We start from the raw sequence: 19,515 nt of genomic DNA, 5'->3' as shown, positions 1-19,515 counted from the left end.
AAAAAAGCCTTTAACTTATCATAATAAATAGAGAAATTATAAGCCACTGCTGATGAGTCTTATGGATACACCTTTGAGTTCTGGGTTGAAAGAAATACAATTTGAGCCCCCAGTAGGAGTAATCAGCCTAATTCAATGGAATGTCCTGTCATGTAGATTATGATGGGAGCTGACTACTTGATAACCCAAGAGGTATACCGAAGTGATCTAATGAATTCAGATTACCTTTCTAGTGAATGATGCTGCTTGTCTTTTATTCTAATGTCAGAAAGTATAAAAGCTCCAGTTTTAGGATTCAAAACAACTCTATTTGTTGTATTGTGGAATTTTAATTACATTTATCCAAAGTGTTTTGTCTTTTCAAATACTTATATCTGAGGCCTGTTGCTTTTTTAACCATGTGCTGCACAACTGATCCCTTCCGGTTTGTGAAATACAGTGGATAAGCAAGCAAAACCAGTCACCTCAAAGGTTCAGGTTACAGGAAGCTCCAGGTTTCTGAGGCCTGGAAAAACACCAACAGAGGAGAAAGTTAATTTATTTTACAGCACTTATTAATATTGACCAGACATGCCAGGTTTTCAAGTCCATCTCATCAAAACAGAGGGAGGCACCACCTTGTGGCTCAATTTGGTATTACAAATCATTGCGTTTTAGAGGGCACTTCTGATTAAACCATCTTTATGGCAAAGATACTTCAAGACTGCCTCCTCTTTGTGAACCTTGTAAATACATGAAGATGTGCCAGAACCTATACTTGTCATGTTTAAGAAGGCATAAAGGAGTGTAACATCAAACTTTGTAGTGTGTTAGTGTTAAATGTTTATGTAAATGTTGTTGTTTTTTTGTCCTCCACCTTTAGTCCGTGGAGCCGGTCCAAAGCTCAGGTCTCCATAATACCAACCTGGACGAGCAGCCCCCCAGGAAGCAGGGAGTATCCATGGTGTCAGCTGATATGGGACTGGTCAGCATGGTACGACAGGGCATCTTGGCTCTTCAGTTGCTGCCACCAAACTCCAGTGCTGGTAAGTGTGTCTTTAGTAGTGACATGTCATTTAGCTTGTTGACCGAGGTTAGGAGTTCTTCATAGTGCTACTTCCACTTTTCAACTACATCCCCGATATCTTCACCGTCTGATTTCTTCCTCATGACAACCTCACTGGTTTTGTCCACCAACAGGGTTTAAATTTACCACAGTGAAACTACAGAGCACCTTCTGGCTATAGCTATTTGCTGCTGCTTTTATATGAAAGTGTTTGAAAAGCTTTCATTATGACTTCAACCTCTCCCAGATGTGTGAAGAAAGATATGTTCAGAGGTGACTTTTAACCATACTCTACTAGGCAATCCTAGCAAACCTTCATTATGGTTTTGGGTCTACCAGGAACGGTGGAATTTTTCAACCTGGACACTATTTTCCCATATTTTTGTGTCATTGTGATAAATGGGGACAACAATTTTCAAAATCAGTCCAGTATTGAGTTAGAGTGCTTCTGCCGGCAGCCACAAAACAGGCTGCAATGTACTTTAACTAAAAGGGTTTTGGTCACTGACAGGCACAGATTGGTATTATAAGTGTCTGACAACATTTCGGAGCATACAGAGAAATAAAAAAATGTTCTTTATCTTTTATTTGATCCAGTCCGTTTGTTACTGTGTCTAACCAAATATCGCTCAAGGAGAAGTATCGCGACAGTCAGCTAAATATTCAGCCATGACATTTGAAAAGCTACACTTTCTGTACTCCAACACAACAAACTCCTCCTAACACACCTCTCTTAACCTCTGTCATAGACTTATTATTTGAACTCCTGTCTGTTCCAGGTATTATTATAATCACAGATGGAGTGACGAGTGTTCCTGATGTAGCAGTGTGTGAAACCTTGCTGAACCAGCTCAGGAGTGGAACCATTGCCTGCTCCTTTGTGCAGGTATGAATGTCCATGTCAATATGTTCAATAACTCCACAAAAGATCTATCACGATGGAAGGAATCTGGGACAAAACTGATACCTTAATCTTGATCCAAAACGGCTCCGGCATCTTGTCTGTCTCTCACCAGGTGGGTGGAGCTTACTCCTATGACTGCAGCTTTGGTTACATCCCCAACGTGGAGCTCATGAAGTTCATCTCACTAGCCACCTTTGGCTCATATCTGCCGAGCTGTCCTGAACTGGACCTGGACAGCCAAGAGATGAATGCCTACCACAAGGCCTTCTTAACATACTCCTTCCTCAAGACCCCTGAGTCCATGAACTCAGAGTACTTCTGTGGTGAGACAACAACACATTCTAATTCATAACATCTGTAGGTTGTTACTTGACAGACATAAACCCCTTGATTTAAACATGGCCACAACAATTTAAACAATGCAACCCAGTTTTAATTTAAGAACATTACATTTTATACATTATTACAAAAGCCTTTGTTATAGAATTTGTAATTTCCAGCATAACTTATCATTTATGATCACTCCTGATTTCAGACATTTTCATTTTTAACATTTTATCACATTTACTTTGTGAATTTGTTGTGAGATTACTAAAGATAATGAGTTGGATCCGTCCTAAAATGAGTATCTAAAGTTTCAGTTTCTTCTCCTCAGAGTCCAAACTTTGTTTAAAATAAAATAAAAAATAAATATTAGTACATAAAATCCATGTTTGGAAACCATACAAATATAATTTATTTGCAAAGTAAACAATGATATGTATATACTAATATTTAATAATTTTGAATTAGTTATTTATTGAACATGCTGGTACCTATTCTACAGATACCAGTTACCTTCCTACCTATTAATGATTATTAATTACCATAATTTTAAGCTGAATGAATCATTTGTCAAATATGACTTGCATACATCAGCTGACGGGGAAAAAAAGGAGACTTTGTTTAATAAACCACATATGTATGATTTTACTTTTGAACATGTTCCTTATTTATCCTTTTTTGACTTTATTTTTAACACTCTCTGCCATCATAATTAGTTTTCGTGTGGACATCAGTGACATCATTTTCCTCAATGCAAATACCATACAGCATAAATGTCTTGGTATTAATGATGATGATTATGAAGATGGTGAAAATGAAATACATTTGCATTCATATTTGGGAATTCCTGTTTTGTAGTTTCCCAGCACAAGCTGTTCAATGAGCACCTGGTGTCAGCCAGTGGTAACCCAGCCCTGGTCATGAGGAGGAAGAAACACACAGAGAAGGAAGTCCATGCTCATTTAATCAGTGTGGTGTCTGTACGACTGAGAGAGGGCTACACCATCAGAGAGATCAGCCTCACCAAAGGTAAACCTCCACCTATGTCCAATTTCTTCAACATCATAATGCAGCATTGGGCCTTTATTCTTGTTAAGAATGAAGCATCTGGTGTCCTTTTGTCTGCTCTCCAGGTGGGACTCAGCTGGAGGTGAAGCTGGTGTTGCTATGGAAACACAACATGCATATCGAGTACCTGGCAGCAGCCTCCTGGCCGCTGGACCTCGCCAAACGAACCACCAGGGTGGAGGTGACCATGGAGGGAAGCTACGACATCCTGCACGACATCAGCTGCACCCAGAGGAAACCCATCACCAGCCCGTACCGCACCTCCGTCATCCGCCGCTTCTGGAACACACTACAGAGGTACTACACCTGTCTGCTACAGTTCATCTAGAAACACTTCAAGTCATCATGACGTATCTGTGAGTTGATGTCTGAGGTGTTTGTGTTCTTTTAACCCTGGATGTATCTGACTACATGTTCCAGTATCAACCAGACTGATCAGATGTTGGTGCACCTCCAGTCGTTCAATTCAATTCCTGAGAACTACATGATTCCCGAGAGCACCAAAAATGGAGTTCCTCTGTTCTACATCCCTCCTGGCTCTACTACGCCGGTACTGTCTCCACTTCTACCTGATTATTGTTTTTAAACCCGGCCGGCTGGTCCAAGAGGACAAAACATTCTGCAAGATATAATATATTTAATAAAATCTTTGCTCTTTGCTTTCGGATTATAGATTATTGCATACAATATTCAGACTTCTTTTTTTAAATGTAGCATCCCAACTGAAGCAGATTTTTCTGTTGCTGTTATTTTTCCATAAATTAAAATTGTGTAGCTTTTCCTGCAGAGTCAACTTTTAGTGTAATAATGTTTTTTGTCATTTGAATTTTACACTTTTTTTTTTTAAACACAGAAAATGTCCGGCTGTTAAGATAATGATGCCCACACACATAAAGTACCCGTTATGCTACTGTATATAATAATGATAATAGAAATAATTTATTTGTTTAGCTGATTTAATACAAAGATTGCAGCTCAAAATACTTTACATGCAAATGACCAAGTCAAATAAAAGATCAATAATGTCACACTTTATTCCATTTGAAACATACAAAAGCTATAATGTATGCTTTTGCTTGACTTGAAAGCATAAGATTAGCATTTTATGATGGCATTTGTAATCATTTTTTTTAACATAAAGTAAAAGTGAAAAGGGGAAATGAATGTAGGGAAACCAGTTTCAGTATTAAACCAGAATATTTTCTTATGGGGAAATAAGGATTATGATTCTCTTTATAAGTAATGTTTATTACACTCAACAGTCATCAACAAAAAACAATATTTTGATTTTTGCAATCTTCTCAGACACTAAAGACATTTTGCTTTAATTAGGCCTCATCATCACTAAAAGTTATATACCATTTCAGATGTAGTATTACAGCCAAACTGCCTTTTATCTGGCCCTCTTTTATGAAGCTGTTGATGAAAATCAACATAAATCATACACAGAAGTAAGCATAAAACATGTAAAATGACATATTTATGCAACTAAAATCATCCCGAACTCGAGTGACATGCAAGAAACCCAATGATCCACTGCAAAACTAATCCAAGGGAGAGTAAGAAAGTTTGCCAACTTCAAGACTTGAATTAAGCAGTCTTAAAAGTAGCATTAGAAGCTTACTAAAAAAACTACTGTAAAGCAAATCAACTGAGTGGACTTTACTTGAGGCTCCTCTCTAAAATCAAGTGTGTAATTCTATGAAGAAGCCAGACAGCTACTGTAACCATACACATGAAACAGCAGACCAAGGGGAAAGGTTTGATATTTATGTTCATAACAAAAAATAAAGATGTAATGTGATAACTCTCTCTGCAGGTTCTGTCCTTGCAGCACAGTGGATCCAAAGACTCCTCTCAGTCCCAGTTCGCCTCCTACTGGAAGCCCATCCTCTCAATGGACGCCAACTTCTGGCAGAGATGGCTGCACATGCACCGCATCGCCATCATCCTGGAGCATGACATGTGAGACATCTGGGGCTGTATTTTCATTTTCAGCTTTATATTTTATTTTATTGGATTGGACTAGAAACTACAAACTAGAAATGAATTAACCTTTTAAAAATCTATCTGTGTGTTTGGTTCATTCTTTCATTAAATGTTTGATTTAATCTCCACAGGCCTGTGCCAAAACATCTGCACACAGCTGGAAACAATGGACGCTACAGCACCATCCAGTGTCGCATCTCACACTCTGCTCTCACATCTCTGCTGAGGGACTGGAGCAGCTTTGTGCTGGTGGAGGGTTACTCGTATGTAAAACTCATATACAGGTGAGACTGCTTCACTGTGAAGAAGAAGAAGCAACTCTGCAGGGTGAAACAAATCCAAACCGGCACTTTTCTCTCTTTAAATTTCATCTCTCTGTCAAAATGTATTTATTTCTTAATTTCTTAGCTTCACAGTGAGATTTCATGTCTTCACAGTTCTTCCGACCAGCCTCCCACATCCTTCTACCTGGTCCGCCTCATCTCAAAGACGCCCTGCATGGTGCTGCGTCTGGGTTTCCCCATTGGAACACCGGCCCATGTTAGAAACAAGGTACAAGAGTCACACACAGTGTACAGGGTGGATATAAAACCATGTGTTCATTGACATCTGAGGAGCTGATCTGCCTCTGTGTGTAGAAGAAGAAGAAGAAGAAGGTGAAAACAGTACAGCTGCATACAAGAAAAGGAAGTCAGTCTCTAGGTGTAGACTGTCAGAGAGGTGTAGCTTCCTTCCTGTGGGCCATGTAGTGTGCTGATAATGAAAACATAAACAATAACCTGAAAACACATTATTAAATATCACCAGGTTTATTTGATTGTAATGTTTCTTAAAAACAATAATAATGGCAATACTGATTTCATATATTTCATAAATGTTTGGATATTCAAAAATGACCCAAGTGTAAACAATAATTCATTTATTTATTTATTTGAATTGTTTATTGAAGGGGAACAGTGCTCAATAAGTGTATTGCACCAGATATAGAAACAGCTCATTTTCATCTGTAATTTAAATGATTTTGTTTTAATTAAACTTTTAGTTCGGTTTCATTTTATTTTAATAATTTGAAGAAATGTGTTTCATTATAATAATAATAACAACAACAACAACAACGAAGACGACAACAATAATAATGATAACTTTATTTGTATAGCACTTTTCATACAGGAAATGCATGTCAAAGTGCTTTACAACAAAATAAACATTAATGTAATAGAAGGTGGAAAATAAAAATAGTAAAAATAATAAAATAGTACATTTAAATGTAGCTGAAACTTCAAACATTTTAAAAGAAGTGTAGTAGAGATGACTGAGAGAAAAGCTAGTTATTTTAAAAATGTTTACATAATAATATATGTTTAATATATGCTTTATGTTAAACATAATAATCATACAATCATAGTAACAAGCCATTGTAATTGTGTCTATGACCAGAAGAACCAGCTGTAGGGCTTGTCCAGTGTTTACATGTTGGAGCAGAACAATATTCTGAGAGATAATGAACTGTATTTTTGCTTTTCTTCAGATTGTGGATGAGCTGCGAGAACAGATCCTCAAACTTCGCTTCCCTCACCGCGTTCAAAACAAAGAGGCCACCCCCAAGACCAAGAGGAAGGTTGTTGGACATCCATCACCATCCAAATCTCCCTCCATCCCTGCTCCTAAACCTGCTCTGTCTGACAGACCCTGTGTGGTGGTGCTCAACAAGCCTCTGGAGAAGCTGCTCATAAGGTCAGTGCATGTGATAAAGTCACCATTACTGCATACCAAACACTTCACCCAATAGGATCCAATTCCTGGGTTTTCTCTCTAAAATCTGCTCCTGTTGAGCAGGAAAAATACCTGCAAGAACTACACATTTGTAGCTTGTGTGTGTGTGTGTGTGTGTGTGTGCGTGTGCGTGTACGCCTGTTTATTGGAGACTATGTACCGAAACAAAGACACCTGCTCCAAACCTCATTAAAGATGACATATTATACTCCTATTCAACTAGTTAATGTAGGTCTCTGAAGTTTTTTTAAAACTTTTTTGCTAAGAATACCACTGAGATGATGTATTCCATCATGCCACTATACTCTTCTGTTTCAGTGGTTTATGCAAATGAGCTGCTGCTCTTCACACCCCACTCCACAACTGGGTGTTGCTTTCCAGCTGTGATATAGTGTGAGATTATATGATCACAGTAAGAGAGACAGAGGAATGTTGGAAGCATTTACACTCATACTGGAACAACAACAGAGCTGCTGCAGCAGCGTCACTAATATTAGTATTTCAGTAACACTAAGAGTATCTGTGGACCAGAATGGCTCACTACAGCTTTATGGTTTAGGCAAGTTAGCTGCTGGGTGCTAATCAAAGTTACATAATGTTGCTAAGTAAAGGGAGTCCTGCTGTTTGACTATTACTTTGTCACATGTGTATCATAACCTTTATGACATGTCTATCAGTATGGTTACATAATGTTACATCTGCCACATTTGAGCATCAACATTAGTCCATAATTAACATTAAAATGAGTGCCAAAAGTTTTCATAGAAATAGGGTTTTCCCTTTTTTTTTTGTGTCACAAATTGAGACTAAAATATCCATTCATGTATAGCTTTGAATGTGATGAAGGCAGAGTCTGTAATGAGTTAAATGAAGCCTAACTAATGATATTGTTCACATGTCACTGAATGGCTTTTTTTAATGACCTTTCAAATCAGACACTGTTCTTCTACCTCAAGATCTAATGTACTTTTAAAATGAAGTATTGTTTTACCACCACATAAATGAATGAGTATGGAAGAAAAACAAATGAATAATAGGATATTATATGATTAGTTTTCTGCAGTTCTTTGGATTAAAATCAAATTGTATTTATGGGTAATGTGGGTATAATCCCAGGAAGTAATCATTTAAAGATCATGGGAAATCTTTCAGTTCTAGAACCAAATGAAGACAGCTTGATGAGTCCAGCAGTGGTATGAAAGGAGAGCTGTATCCTTTGTGTACTAAAACAATGTGAATGAAACACACTGCAGGTATGAGAAGCTGCCGCTGGACTTCAGGACTCCCTTCATCTTCAACATGGAGAACTTTCCGCAGCCTTCCAACAGCACGGTGCCCCTCAGCATGGCAGCCAATCGCACTGCCTCATCCACCCTGGCCTCCCTGTCCCGTTACTTCCTGCACCAGCGCTGGGTGTGGGCCGTGCAGAGCAGCCAAGGCCCGGCTGTGGCTATGCAGGCTGTGGCTCACATCCTGTCCATGCTGTCTGAGTGAGTTCACACTTTATCTCATGCACATGTTATTCATTAAAAAAAACTATTCATCTGCACAAATCATTAGAATAACTATTTTTGCTCTGGATAAATATTGGATTCATTCATTCTAATGAATAACTGATTTCTGAAAATAATACGTATATGGTGATGTTCTCATTTTTGATATATGATTTTTATGATAACTTATATAATCATTTTAATTTAACAATACTTTTCATGTTTAAATAGTCGTCAGGGCCTTTATTTGGAGACTGACTTGCATTACATCTTAATTTTCCTTGTTTTATAGCTAAATGTCGTCATATTTTATAAACAACTGTTTAATTAGTTGTTAATGCAAACTCAGCACTTCCTCCACAGCACACATTCCATCAGTTACAACACAATCTCTGTTTTTAACACAAGGACTGCTTAGCCTACATTCACCAATCATTTACAACTTCCTACAGATTTTTTCACATTAAAAGCCTTCAAGCAGTTAGTTATTATATCCCTCATGCTGTAATGTCTCTTGGTCTGTGAGATGTTTTGATAGTACACTGCTCTGCTCACTTTATCGCTTTATCTTTTGTATATATCTATATATTTAAAAAAAAAACATATATATATTTTATTTTTTTGTACTATGATCACCAGGACCTGAGTATGGTATTTCATTCTCTTTCATGTATCTACATGGCTGGAATAAAAAAACCTTAATCCAAAATCTTTGAAATGGCATGATCCCTCATTTCCTGTAAGACTTTCAGTGTAAAACATCTGCAGGAAGTGTTGATCTTCATTGATTGAAGTTATTGGGAATAATTAGTGGAAAAAAAAGTGGCGAGCACTATATAACCATGTTGTTGTACTGTTGGCATCAGTACTATGGAAGTGTATTGTACAAGGAATTCTGACCCCACTCAGGGTTTTTTTTACCTGGCCTGTATTTGAATCAGAATCGACAGTAATTACTGTATTATAGTGTATTATTTGAGTAGGTGAATACCTAAAATTGAGCCTGTGTATGTTTGAATGAACCAGTGTCACAATGCATACATTATAAGCACTGTGTGTTTTAATGTATCCTATACTATCAATGATGCAATGCAACATGCTTAGATAACAGTGTAACACTGACATTCTGAGCAAAACGCTTGTAGAAAATAAGATTTCAGAAGAATAGCTGTTTTCACTGCTGTCTGCCACAACTCATAATGCTTTAAGACATAACAGCTGGCTTCATGTGAGATAAGCAGCTTTATGGAATGTTAATTGGTTGCCTGAAACTGTGTCTCGATGTCTGTGTAGGATCCGCATATCAGAGGGATTTCACTTTGCCGCCAGTGGAGAGGGCATCGTCAACATGGTGATAGAGCTGCCCATGAAGGTGAACAACAGCAGGGAAATGTATCATGTGAATGTAATTTAACAGGAAACATACATTTAAATGAATGGTTTATGTTTTCTATATGCAGCATCTGATAAGTTTTATCATCAGTAATGTCTGTGTCTGTGTGTCTGTTAGTGTGTCTGTTATTGTGTGTGTGTGAGTGTGTGTGTGTGTGTGTGGTATGACTTGTTGTCCTAAATAGTTTCTGCTGAATTGTCTTTGTGTCTGCAGGGCATCTCGGCCGACACAGACAGAGAGAGTCACTCTTGCATCGTTCAGTACATCCTGTTCCCTCCTCACTCCACCTCCACTAAAGACAGGTGAGACTGCCAGGAATCATCTGCATAGAGGAACACCTGACTTTAAAGACACACATTAATACGGTGTGAAAAATACACAGCCAGTGAAAAAAAATCAGAAGCCAAAACATTTCACCTGGTTCATATTTTGCTGCTAGGTGATGTTGACCAGTGAAATACATATATAGAGTACATATTGCAGATGTCTTTTATTTCCAATATGTATCTTTCCAGAGTTGTAAAATCCCTCTTTATAATATTATAAAGTTCTGTGTAGTGTTTTAGTGTCTGATAAGCCCCAAACTCATGTTCTGTTACTCAAACTGGACTCCATGGGTTGCATATTTCATTGTCTCAATGGTAACTGAAGCAAAATACTCTGATCCAATGTGTCAGCATTCACTGGAGACAGTCAGTGTGAATAGCTATAGTCAGTGTATAAGTCTGCATTACCCTGGTGTTGTGAATTACAGGTTTCTACAGGGTATTTAGTGCAGGCTGTAATAACACACGTGTCATCCTGGTTGTCTTTTGTCTTTTAATGGTACTCCAGCTTCTCCACCGATGATGACAACGACACAGAGGTGGAGGCTGTGGACATGGACACAGAGCTCAACCTTGTGACGGAGTGCTGGGTGGAACCACAAAGCGGCACTGTGATGAACTGCATGGACCAGCACCGCCACTTCCAGGGCCTCAAGTACCAGGAGATCCCTCAAGCTGTGTGTATTACCAGTTGTTACGTTAGCTACTTCTTGACACATAGTAGCACAGTTTTTATATCTGTCCTTTCCTTCTGTGCTCTTGTAGATCTTCCCCAGAGATTTGACCTGTATGTCCACTATGATGACCTTTGAGTATCTGAGCCAGCTGTGTCAGAATAAGGACCAGGTCTGTGCTCTGCCAGCTGGACTCAAAGATGTCAGAGGTAATAAAACCATTTTATACATCCAAAATAAATCCATACTCACTACCGTGTTGCCCTGAGTTTCTCTTCCTTATTCTCAAACTTCCACTCATTTCCATTTTGTGGTCAACTCAATACTTCCTGCACAGATGTTTCACATTAAATCTTCTAGTGGCTCAGCTGACAAAGTCACTCTCTTTTCTTGTTGACTTTTAATGTGAAAAATCTTTGGACAACAGTGGAAAATGACCCTTTTGGCTAACGTTGGCGCATTTATAGTGATGTTGAATATTGGGCATTATGCCTGTAAAAATGTAATAATAATTAGTGAATGAAAACAGTATTTATGTTAAAGATAGAAACGAGAAGCAGAATGCTGTACAATTAACTGTATGAGACATTGTAGCATTGGCCATTCCACTTCTCATCAGTGTTTTTTTTCTCTACCTTCATTTACTCCTGCTGGCTATTATTTGATTACTGACTTTTATTTTTTTTTTATCGTTACCTTTTTTATTTTTTGAGAATTTTGCAGTAATGTACATTTTAACCTGTTCCTGACTGCTTGTGTGTAACATGAAATTTGTGTCAGTTGTAATTGATGGATGTGTTTTTCTCTGTGGGTTCAGGAGAAGCCCTGTCTTCTGAGGACAGTATTCATATGGTTCCCTTCCAGTTTGATCTCATCCAGCTTCTCCCAAAATGCCAGCAGGTTGAACTCTTCTTCCTCACATTCAATACAGGTACTGTACTCATAATGCCCAGCACAACTACTTGTTGTAATAATAAGAACACTGTACTTTACATCTGTCTTAAATAAACAGAATTTCTGTTGCAATTTACAATAAAAAACATTTGTTGCAGCGATGGAGAATGAGGAACAGATCCACAGCTCCCCCTGTCTGCCCAATGAGCTGCTGCTCAGCCTCTTCCACAGCAACCTTGAGCACGAGCTCAATGACAGAGAGATCCCATTGGCTGATAGCGACCACATCGCGTTCATGCACCACATCTTAGAGCGAGATCGGGAGGGCCACGTCGCTCCTTTCTCCTTACCTGTTATTAAAGGTACATACATGTCTCTGCATGTCCTCTCCCTTGGTATCCTTAGTTGAATTCCACCGGAACAGACCGACGAGGCTTTTAATGGATGACATCAACCCTTTTGGTGTCTCATTTTGTGAGATGCAGACCGTATAAATCAATGTCTCCTCTAATCTAACATTATCTCTGCTTGTTGTGTTTTGTCAGAAGAGTGTGTGAAGCCTCCAGACAGACAGGACACTATGACATCATTCCACACCACTGGCAGCAGTAAAGAGGTGATGGGATCCACCAGCACTTTACAGGTAATCCCATCCACAACACACACTTCAACCCAACTTGACCTACAGTGCCATCACCATCTAATTCTTTTATTATCTGATTAGTATCTATTACAGTATAACTATTCCAAACAGTGTTCTCATTAATGAAAGTGTGTTTGTGTAATTCAGTGTGAAGCAGTTCTTCTTAACCCACACAGGGTCCCTCAGTAATTGAAAAGTTAACAGCTCTGCAGGCTGATGACAAGTTTCTGCTGGTATATAAATGATTGTGTCATCTGCATACACGTGAAGCTTTTTGGTAGATCTTATATAAACATAAGAGCAAGGGGGCTCAGAATGGAGCCTTGCTGTACACACATTGTGCAGTTTTGAGGTGGTGACTTCCCACAGTTTATTCAACTCAATGTTTTCAACACTGTAAGCTTAAACCACCAACGTTTTTTTTTATTAAAGTTAAAAAAAAAACTCATTACTTTGCCATCTAAAACACTTTTCATGGTTTCAGTAAATGCAGTTTCTTTATCTCACTGTCAATCAAATCAAATCAATGTTATTTTATTACACAGAGATTGTTTATTGTATATAGTATTTTATTTTAATTTTATTTTTATTATATATTTTTTATATTTATTACTTGGCTACTGTTGTGTCAGTTTTTGAATTTCTTCTTAGAGGGATCAATAAAGATACCTTACCTTACCTTACCTTACCTCACCTCACCTTACCTCACCTCACCTCACCTCACCTCACCTCACCTTACTGTGTTGTAGTAATGAATGTGCATGTCTGCTTCCTGTCTGTCTTTGGCAGAGTTTCAGTAATGCAGACCTTGTGGATGAAGAGCCTTTGCTGGGGGAGAGGAGCTGCTCTATGCCACAGTGGAGATGTTATGCCAGATACATCAGTTCCCAGCAGATCCTCCTCACCTTCCTTCCTGCTACCTTTACAGGTACATCTCTTCTACACCCTTTTTGGAATGTGGTTCTTGGATTATAAACCACATTTTAAAAGGTTGGCCTAAACTGGATTGTGTTTGTTTTGCAGATGTTATGATGTTGATGGCCTCAGGGTTAGAAGCAGAGCCTCAAAGTAACATCAGCACACAGGAGGATGATACTCTGACTCCCAGCAACAAGTCACAAGCTGACTCCCTGTCCGGCTCCACCAGTGGACTGGAGAGGTCTGAGTCAGGCCACAGTCTGGCTAATAAGATGCGAAGGAGCTCTAGCAGTGGACACTTCACTGCCAGGTCCCCTTTGCTCTCACCGAGGTCTGAGGGTCAGACTGGGCCTGCTGACTCCCTGACTCCAGACCAGGACAGCTGGGATAGCAGGGTGTCTGAGACAGAAACCGGGACGCCAGGCTCAGGTCAGTCCAGGATTGTTGTCAAAACCATACTGGTCCAGTCCAGTCAATACCAAGTCAAACATGAATTCATTAATTGGCTAAAGTGGCTCAACACTAATTAATTATTAAAATGACATACTGTATTACTTATTATTTTAGTCCAAGTGGGTAGTAGAGATTTATGAAATATTTGACATAATAAATGTACACTTAGGATAATTACCACATGAAAGGAATCAGATACAATGATGCAGTTGCTTGTTGTTGCTGAGGCATATCCAACAATACAACTAATGGTTTTGTTACCACACACACACACACACACACACACACACACACACACACACACACACACACACACACACACACACACACACACACACACACACACACACACACACACACACTGCTCTGCACTGTTGCTGCTAGTATAATAATAAGCCTAAGATAGTGATATCAGTTAAACACAGTCAAACAAAACGAGGACGCTTTCAGTCATTTTGGCAGTAGACATTTCCAGTAAGTGTACTTGTCTCAATAAATGGTCTGTCTTTTCTCTGATGTTGATAACCTTTTCTAGACCTGGGTGAGAAAGAGGGAGTCCAGTTCTCTGAACCACACAAGGCCGATTTCCACATCAGCTTCAGCAGGCAGGTCTCCCAGCAGAGCACCAGTGAAAGCAGCCAGTTTAAGTGTCCAGTCTACGTCTACAACTGCTCCCTGGAGCACCTGAAGGAGCAACTGGTACACCCCAGCTCCAGCCACCAACCCAGGGACATCTTCTTCAGGTATTGACACACCTACATGAAAGACAGAGGCGACAGAAATATAACTGGGTACCCATGTGAAAAGATCTGTCAGGATGATGACATTTTAGATTTGGATCACTGAGGTTTTTCCACAAGTAGGGCAGAGCCCTACTCTATGACCTAAAGTGGTTTAGATCATCTGATTGTCTCTTACCCTGTTAGATTTATTGTAGCGATGCTGCTGTGTTCCACATTTTGCTGAATGGAAATTACACACACAAATACTAATAGTACAATACAAAGATTATACCATTTTAAATAAACCTGAATTTTCCTTCCAGCATCATTTCCACTCTACTGTATGACGTGACTGACCCTTGAATTTGATCAGCAGTAAGTTGCAGTGCAGTTGTTAACATGTGTGTCTCTGGTTGTCTTCACGGTTGAGAATAGACCTCAAGATGCTGAATCCTGGGAGATGTTTCAGCAGATGAAGTTCAGGTAGCACTGCTTGATTCTGTCTCTGCTCTCCTACCCCCCACCCCGCCCCCCTCTGCGGAGGTGCTGCTCAGCTTTTATCGGACGCCTCTGAGAACTTAGGATGCGCTTTGTCTTCCGTAGAATGGGAAAGTGTCGCTTTTTCTAATACTTGTAGGCTCCACAAAGCCATCTTTCCCTTCCCAGGCCCGTCTGCCCTTCCTCCTCAGGCTTGTGTCGCTTCATACACACAGCAGGTGCAGTGCTGCCACACACTGAACATAAAACACACAGGTCCCTCTTCACACCTTTTAGAGTACTGCAGGCTCAAATTAGGGAGAGCCTATATGTTCATTAATACTAAAAATATCCCATTTGGAGTGCCTTGCTGCTCGCTCACCTTGTGCAGTGTGTATGGAATGCTGGCTTTTAGCGTGGGTCAAAAGCATCTCTTATCTGACAATGTCACACGTTTTTGCAGAGTTCTCATCAGCAGGAAGAGGGTTTCTATCCTGGAATCTCACACCAGACAGCAGAACTTACAATTTTTAAAGTTTGTGCATTTATTTTGTCTTGAGGTAAAGCACGGATTACCTTCAATGTTTAATGTTAGTTAAAGCTGCTATATATATATATATTTTTTTTTTAAATATTAACAATAGATCAAAAGTGTGACTGATGTGAAAGTAGTCATTCATAGTGATTAAACCCACAGAGAATTATTACTATTATTACTACTTACGTTTGAGCCTTTTAGTTTGAAAGTACTAAGTAGTGCACTCAGATGTATAGAGGGAGATCTGGTAACATTCTAATAAAATATCAGTGTCCAGACTCTCAACAGATGTACCAGGTGGACTGTGTGCATATAAATATGAAACCATAGAAGTTAAAGACCATTAATATGATATATTTTTTAAGCTATGGGGCAGATTATTGTTTCAGCATCATATCACAATGTGATCTGTTGTTGATACTCTTATTACACCTGCAGCAGTGTCACATTTTCTGGTGAAACATCAGCACAGGGGGGACCTTTCTTCTCCGCACATATTTTTTAACATTATGCTTTCTTGCAGATCCGTCTTTTGTCAGTTCATGGCAGATACAGACGTGGCCGAAATTATTGGTAGCCTTGTGTTTTATTAAAGTAATGCACCATTCGCCCTAAACAGTGTTGAAATGAAAATAACTAATGTGAAAATAACTGAACTCATGCTTCTTCTACAAAGACATTATAAAATAGCCTGGACAAATGTATTGGTATTCTTTAAAAGCTTTAAGCAGACTATTGTTTTTTAATTTATGGGTTAGGGTTAGCATGGTCAGCATAATGGTTACAAGAACATCTCCAGAGAGCTTGATGTTCCTGTTGCCACTGCTGCCAATATTATTAAGAAGTTTAAGGCTCGTGGAAGTGTAGCCAACATGTCTGGATGTGGTCACAAGAGGAAAATTGGCCTGATTGAATAGAAAGACTATTTGAATAGTTGAGAAAGAACCAAGAAAAGCTTCATTACAGATCCATTCTGATCTTCAAGTTAAAGGAACTATAGTTTCAAGTTGCACCATCCATCAATGTCTGAATGAACATGGGCTCCATGGTAGAAGACCCAGGACGACCCCCTTCTAAGAGGAAGACACAGAAAAGCCAGATTGGCCAAAATGCATGTTGACAAGCCACATTCCTTCTGGGAGGATGCGCTTTGGACAGATGAAACAAAATTAGAGCTTTTTGGTTAATCACACCAACCCTATATTTACAGAAGAAGAAATGAAGCCTTCAAAGAAAATATTATGATTATTATTATGAAACATGGAGGAGGCCCAGCGATGCTTTGGGGGCTGCTTTGTTTCCTCAGGCATTGGGAGCCTTGAATCTGTTCAGGGCATAATGAAATCACAAGACTATCAAGGCATTTTGGCCCATACAGACAGTCTGGTGTCAGAAAGCTATGTCTTAGTTGGAGATCATGGGTCTTCCAGTAGGATAATGACCCCCAAAATACATCAAAAAAGCAAGAGTGGGGGCGCGCAGGTGGTTGAGTGGTTAGAGCGCATGCCACGTACGCAGTGGACCCCGGTTCGAATCCCGGCCGGCGGACCTTTACTGCATGTCACACCCCCCTCTCTCTCCCATGTTTCCTGTCTGGCAACTATCAAATAAAGGTGTCTATGCCTGAAAAAAAATCTTTAAAAAAAAAAAAAAAAAAAAAAAGAGTGGATGAGAAGAAAACATTGGACCATGCTGAAGTGGCCTGCTATGAGCAACAAATGTGGAAAGAGCTGAAACTTGCAGTTGGGAGATGGCCCATCAAACCTGAGAGAACTGGAGCAGTTTGTTCAAGAATAGTGGACCAAACTACCAGTGGAGACCTGTAGAAACCTTATTCACAGTTACAGAAAGAGCTTGACTGCAGTTTTTGCCTCCAAAATATTAAGTTGAGGGTACCAATATTTTTGGTCATGCTATTTTCATCTGTTTTATTGTATTACATAATATGTTAAGTTGTAAACCATAAGGAAAGTTTCAGTTATATTCAACATGAAGACACCATATATGTCTGTCAATTTCAACTTAATCCAGAAAAATGATTTTTTTTTTAAAGAAAAAGGTGGAGAGGTACCGATATTCTCGGCCACATCTGTAGTTCATTGACACTTAATGATGGTAGCTGATATGTACAGAGCTTGGAGTTTGCCACCAGAAATATTATAGACCTTTACAGTTTGAAATTACAAATAATTAATAATCTACTATTCTAAAGTGATTTGTATGCAGTCAAGTAATGCAAATTAAATTCAAATTTGTTCAATATTTTAATTACAATGAACTGATAAATGTAACACTAAAGCAATACATGTGTCAGCGGTACACTCCAGACTCCATGTGTCTGTACACGTGTTCCAGTGGTTGTTAAAGAGGTCCAAAAGTTAAAAATGTGTGTTCGGTGGTGTAGCATTAAACATTTAGACCAGACGAGCGTTGCTGCTGCTGTTTATTATCCTACACTCAGTATAACTGCGCTTGCTGCAGCTTTGCAGGTGATTGTGTATGCTGCAGCAGTTTGTCTTGAGTAAATTCTTGACACTTTACAGTAAAACCTGGACAAAATCCACTTTGCTGGAAAAGCACATCCTGTCAGTGATCACAATCTTTTTCACCTGATTCATGTCTCCGCCTCGCCTTCGTCCTGACAAATCTATGATATTGAATCTGACTCTTCAAACGCATGATGTTGACATTCAGCTGTCCCTCACAGGCTTGTTGGCTTCTTTGACTTTGCTTACTATAGAGGAGATCTGGGCTAAAGCTGTCTAAGTGCTTATGCAAAATTACATTGATTGGAATTGTCTGCATTTTTAACTGGCATTGTAAGAGTTTGTGTATGAACATGTCTAATCGAAAACATGAAATGAACTTCCGTGGGGGTCCTGCAGGTCCTTCATTAGGCTTGGAAACAGAGTGTATGTTTGTTGTTTTTATCTCTGTGTGTTAGCTGTGTGGTTGTCCTCTACCAGGTCGCTTTCTCAGGACCGCAGCAGTCCTTCCCCTTGGACCGACCTCCTGGCTCAGCCTCACAAACACAAGGATCTGGCCAACTACTGCAGCCTGCTGCAGGAGCATTACCACCAGAGCTATGTCAAAGGTGACCTCCCTCCTCACTTCCCTCCACAAACATGCACTCAGAAGATGTTAGACCTACTCAGGAATTATGCAGCAAATTTCAAAAGAAAAAGTGTCCAAACTCTTTATTTGTCTCTATTATTTTGTACTGGAACAGTGCACATCTCCCAGTTCAATATATACTCTAGTACCTTATTAAACCTTATGAATAGGTTCCTGAAGAGATGATGCTTAAACTCTCTGAGGATATGCTGTTTGTACAGTTATGTCTAGCATAAGACGGAAAGCAAATTGAAAGTAGACTGAGAGGAATATTCACAAATTGAAATGTTTAATATGTCAACTTATCTATTTCCAAATAGAGCTCTTACTATGATGGCACATTTAAAATTGTGCATTCTCTACAACTTTAACTTTACTTCGGACATAAGGCTTGCATGGCTACATTTGTCTTGTTGTCAACAAATCCCTTGAAAGAACCAACACTGACAATCCCTACTCTGTCTGTAGCTTTCTGCTCCAAGTCTGTTGGTTCCTACTGGAGAAGTAAATCTTTGAAAATGCCTCACAAATCTATAGTATCCAGGGTTTCCCGCAGAAAATGTGTTAGTTAAGGTGGTGGGGAGTTGACCGGGGGTCTTGTCAAAAGTAGGCTATAAGACAGCCACGTGTAAACAGTAAACGCAACTAACCTTGACAATAAAACATTACGTCTATAATCCCTCCTATATATAGGCCGTACCTTGTCCTATTCTTACCACAGATTGTATTTTGTCACTTTCCTTCAATTTAAGATATTCTCTGAACTA

At 39.2% G+C, this 19,515-nt stretch overlaps 1 protein-coding gene across 1 annotated transcript in view; it reads left to right on the top strand.

Moving 5' to 3' along the window:
• szt2 (SZT2 subunit of KICSTOR complex) overlaps nt 1-19,515 on the top strand; it is a 106,680-nt gene that overhangs the window by 3,853 nt on the left and 83,312 nt on the right. Inside the window, exons 6-28 of the mRNA XM_062423812.1 lie at nt 863-1,025; nt 1,825-1,931; nt 2,062-2,272; nt 3,132-3,302; nt 3,407-3,638; nt 3,762-3,891; nt 5,161-5,306; nt 5,462-5,614; nt 5,768-5,882; nt 6,859-7,064; nt 8,357-8,593; nt 9,890-9,968; nt 10,203-10,291; nt 10,824-10,992; nt 11,081-11,198; nt 11,807-11,920; nt 12,042-12,245; nt 12,429-12,526; nt 13,316-13,454; nt 13,550-13,873; nt 14,433-14,640; nt 15,055-15,102; nt 18,601-18,728. Of these exons, the coding sequence (XP_062279796.1) occupies nt 863-1,025; nt 1,825-1,931; nt 2,062-2,272; nt 3,132-3,302; nt 3,407-3,638; nt 3,762-3,891; nt 5,161-5,306; nt 5,462-5,614; nt 5,768-5,882; nt 6,859-7,064; nt 8,357-8,593; nt 9,890-9,968; nt 10,203-10,291; nt 10,824-10,992; nt 11,081-11,198; nt 11,807-11,920; nt 12,042-12,245; nt 12,429-12,526; nt 13,316-13,454; nt 13,550-13,873; nt 14,433-14,640; nt 15,055-15,102; nt 18,601-18,728 (3,589 nt within the window). The remainder of the gene's footprint in view (nt 1-862; nt 1,026-1,824; nt 1,932-2,061; nt 2,273-3,131; nt 3,303-3,406; nt 3,639-3,761; nt 3,892-5,160; nt 5,307-5,461; nt 5,615-5,767; nt 5,883-6,858; nt 7,065-8,356; nt 8,594-9,889; nt 9,969-10,202; nt 10,292-10,823; nt 10,993-11,080; nt 11,199-11,806; nt 11,921-12,041; nt 12,246-12,428; nt 12,527-13,315; nt 13,455-13,549; nt 13,874-14,432; nt 14,641-15,054; nt 15,103-18,600; nt 18,729-19,515) is intronic.

The sequence above is a fragment of the Scomber scombrus genome, chromosome 8 (assembly GCF_963691925.1).
Source record: "Scomber scombrus chromosome 8, fScoSco1.1, whole genome shotgun sequence".
NCBI classification, from domain to species: Eukaryota; Metazoa; Chordata; class Actinopteri; order Scombriformes; family Scombridae; genus Scomber; species Scomber scombrus.
Note: the sequence above shows the minus strand (reverse complement) of the source record. Positions and strands in the feature narration are given on the sequence as shown.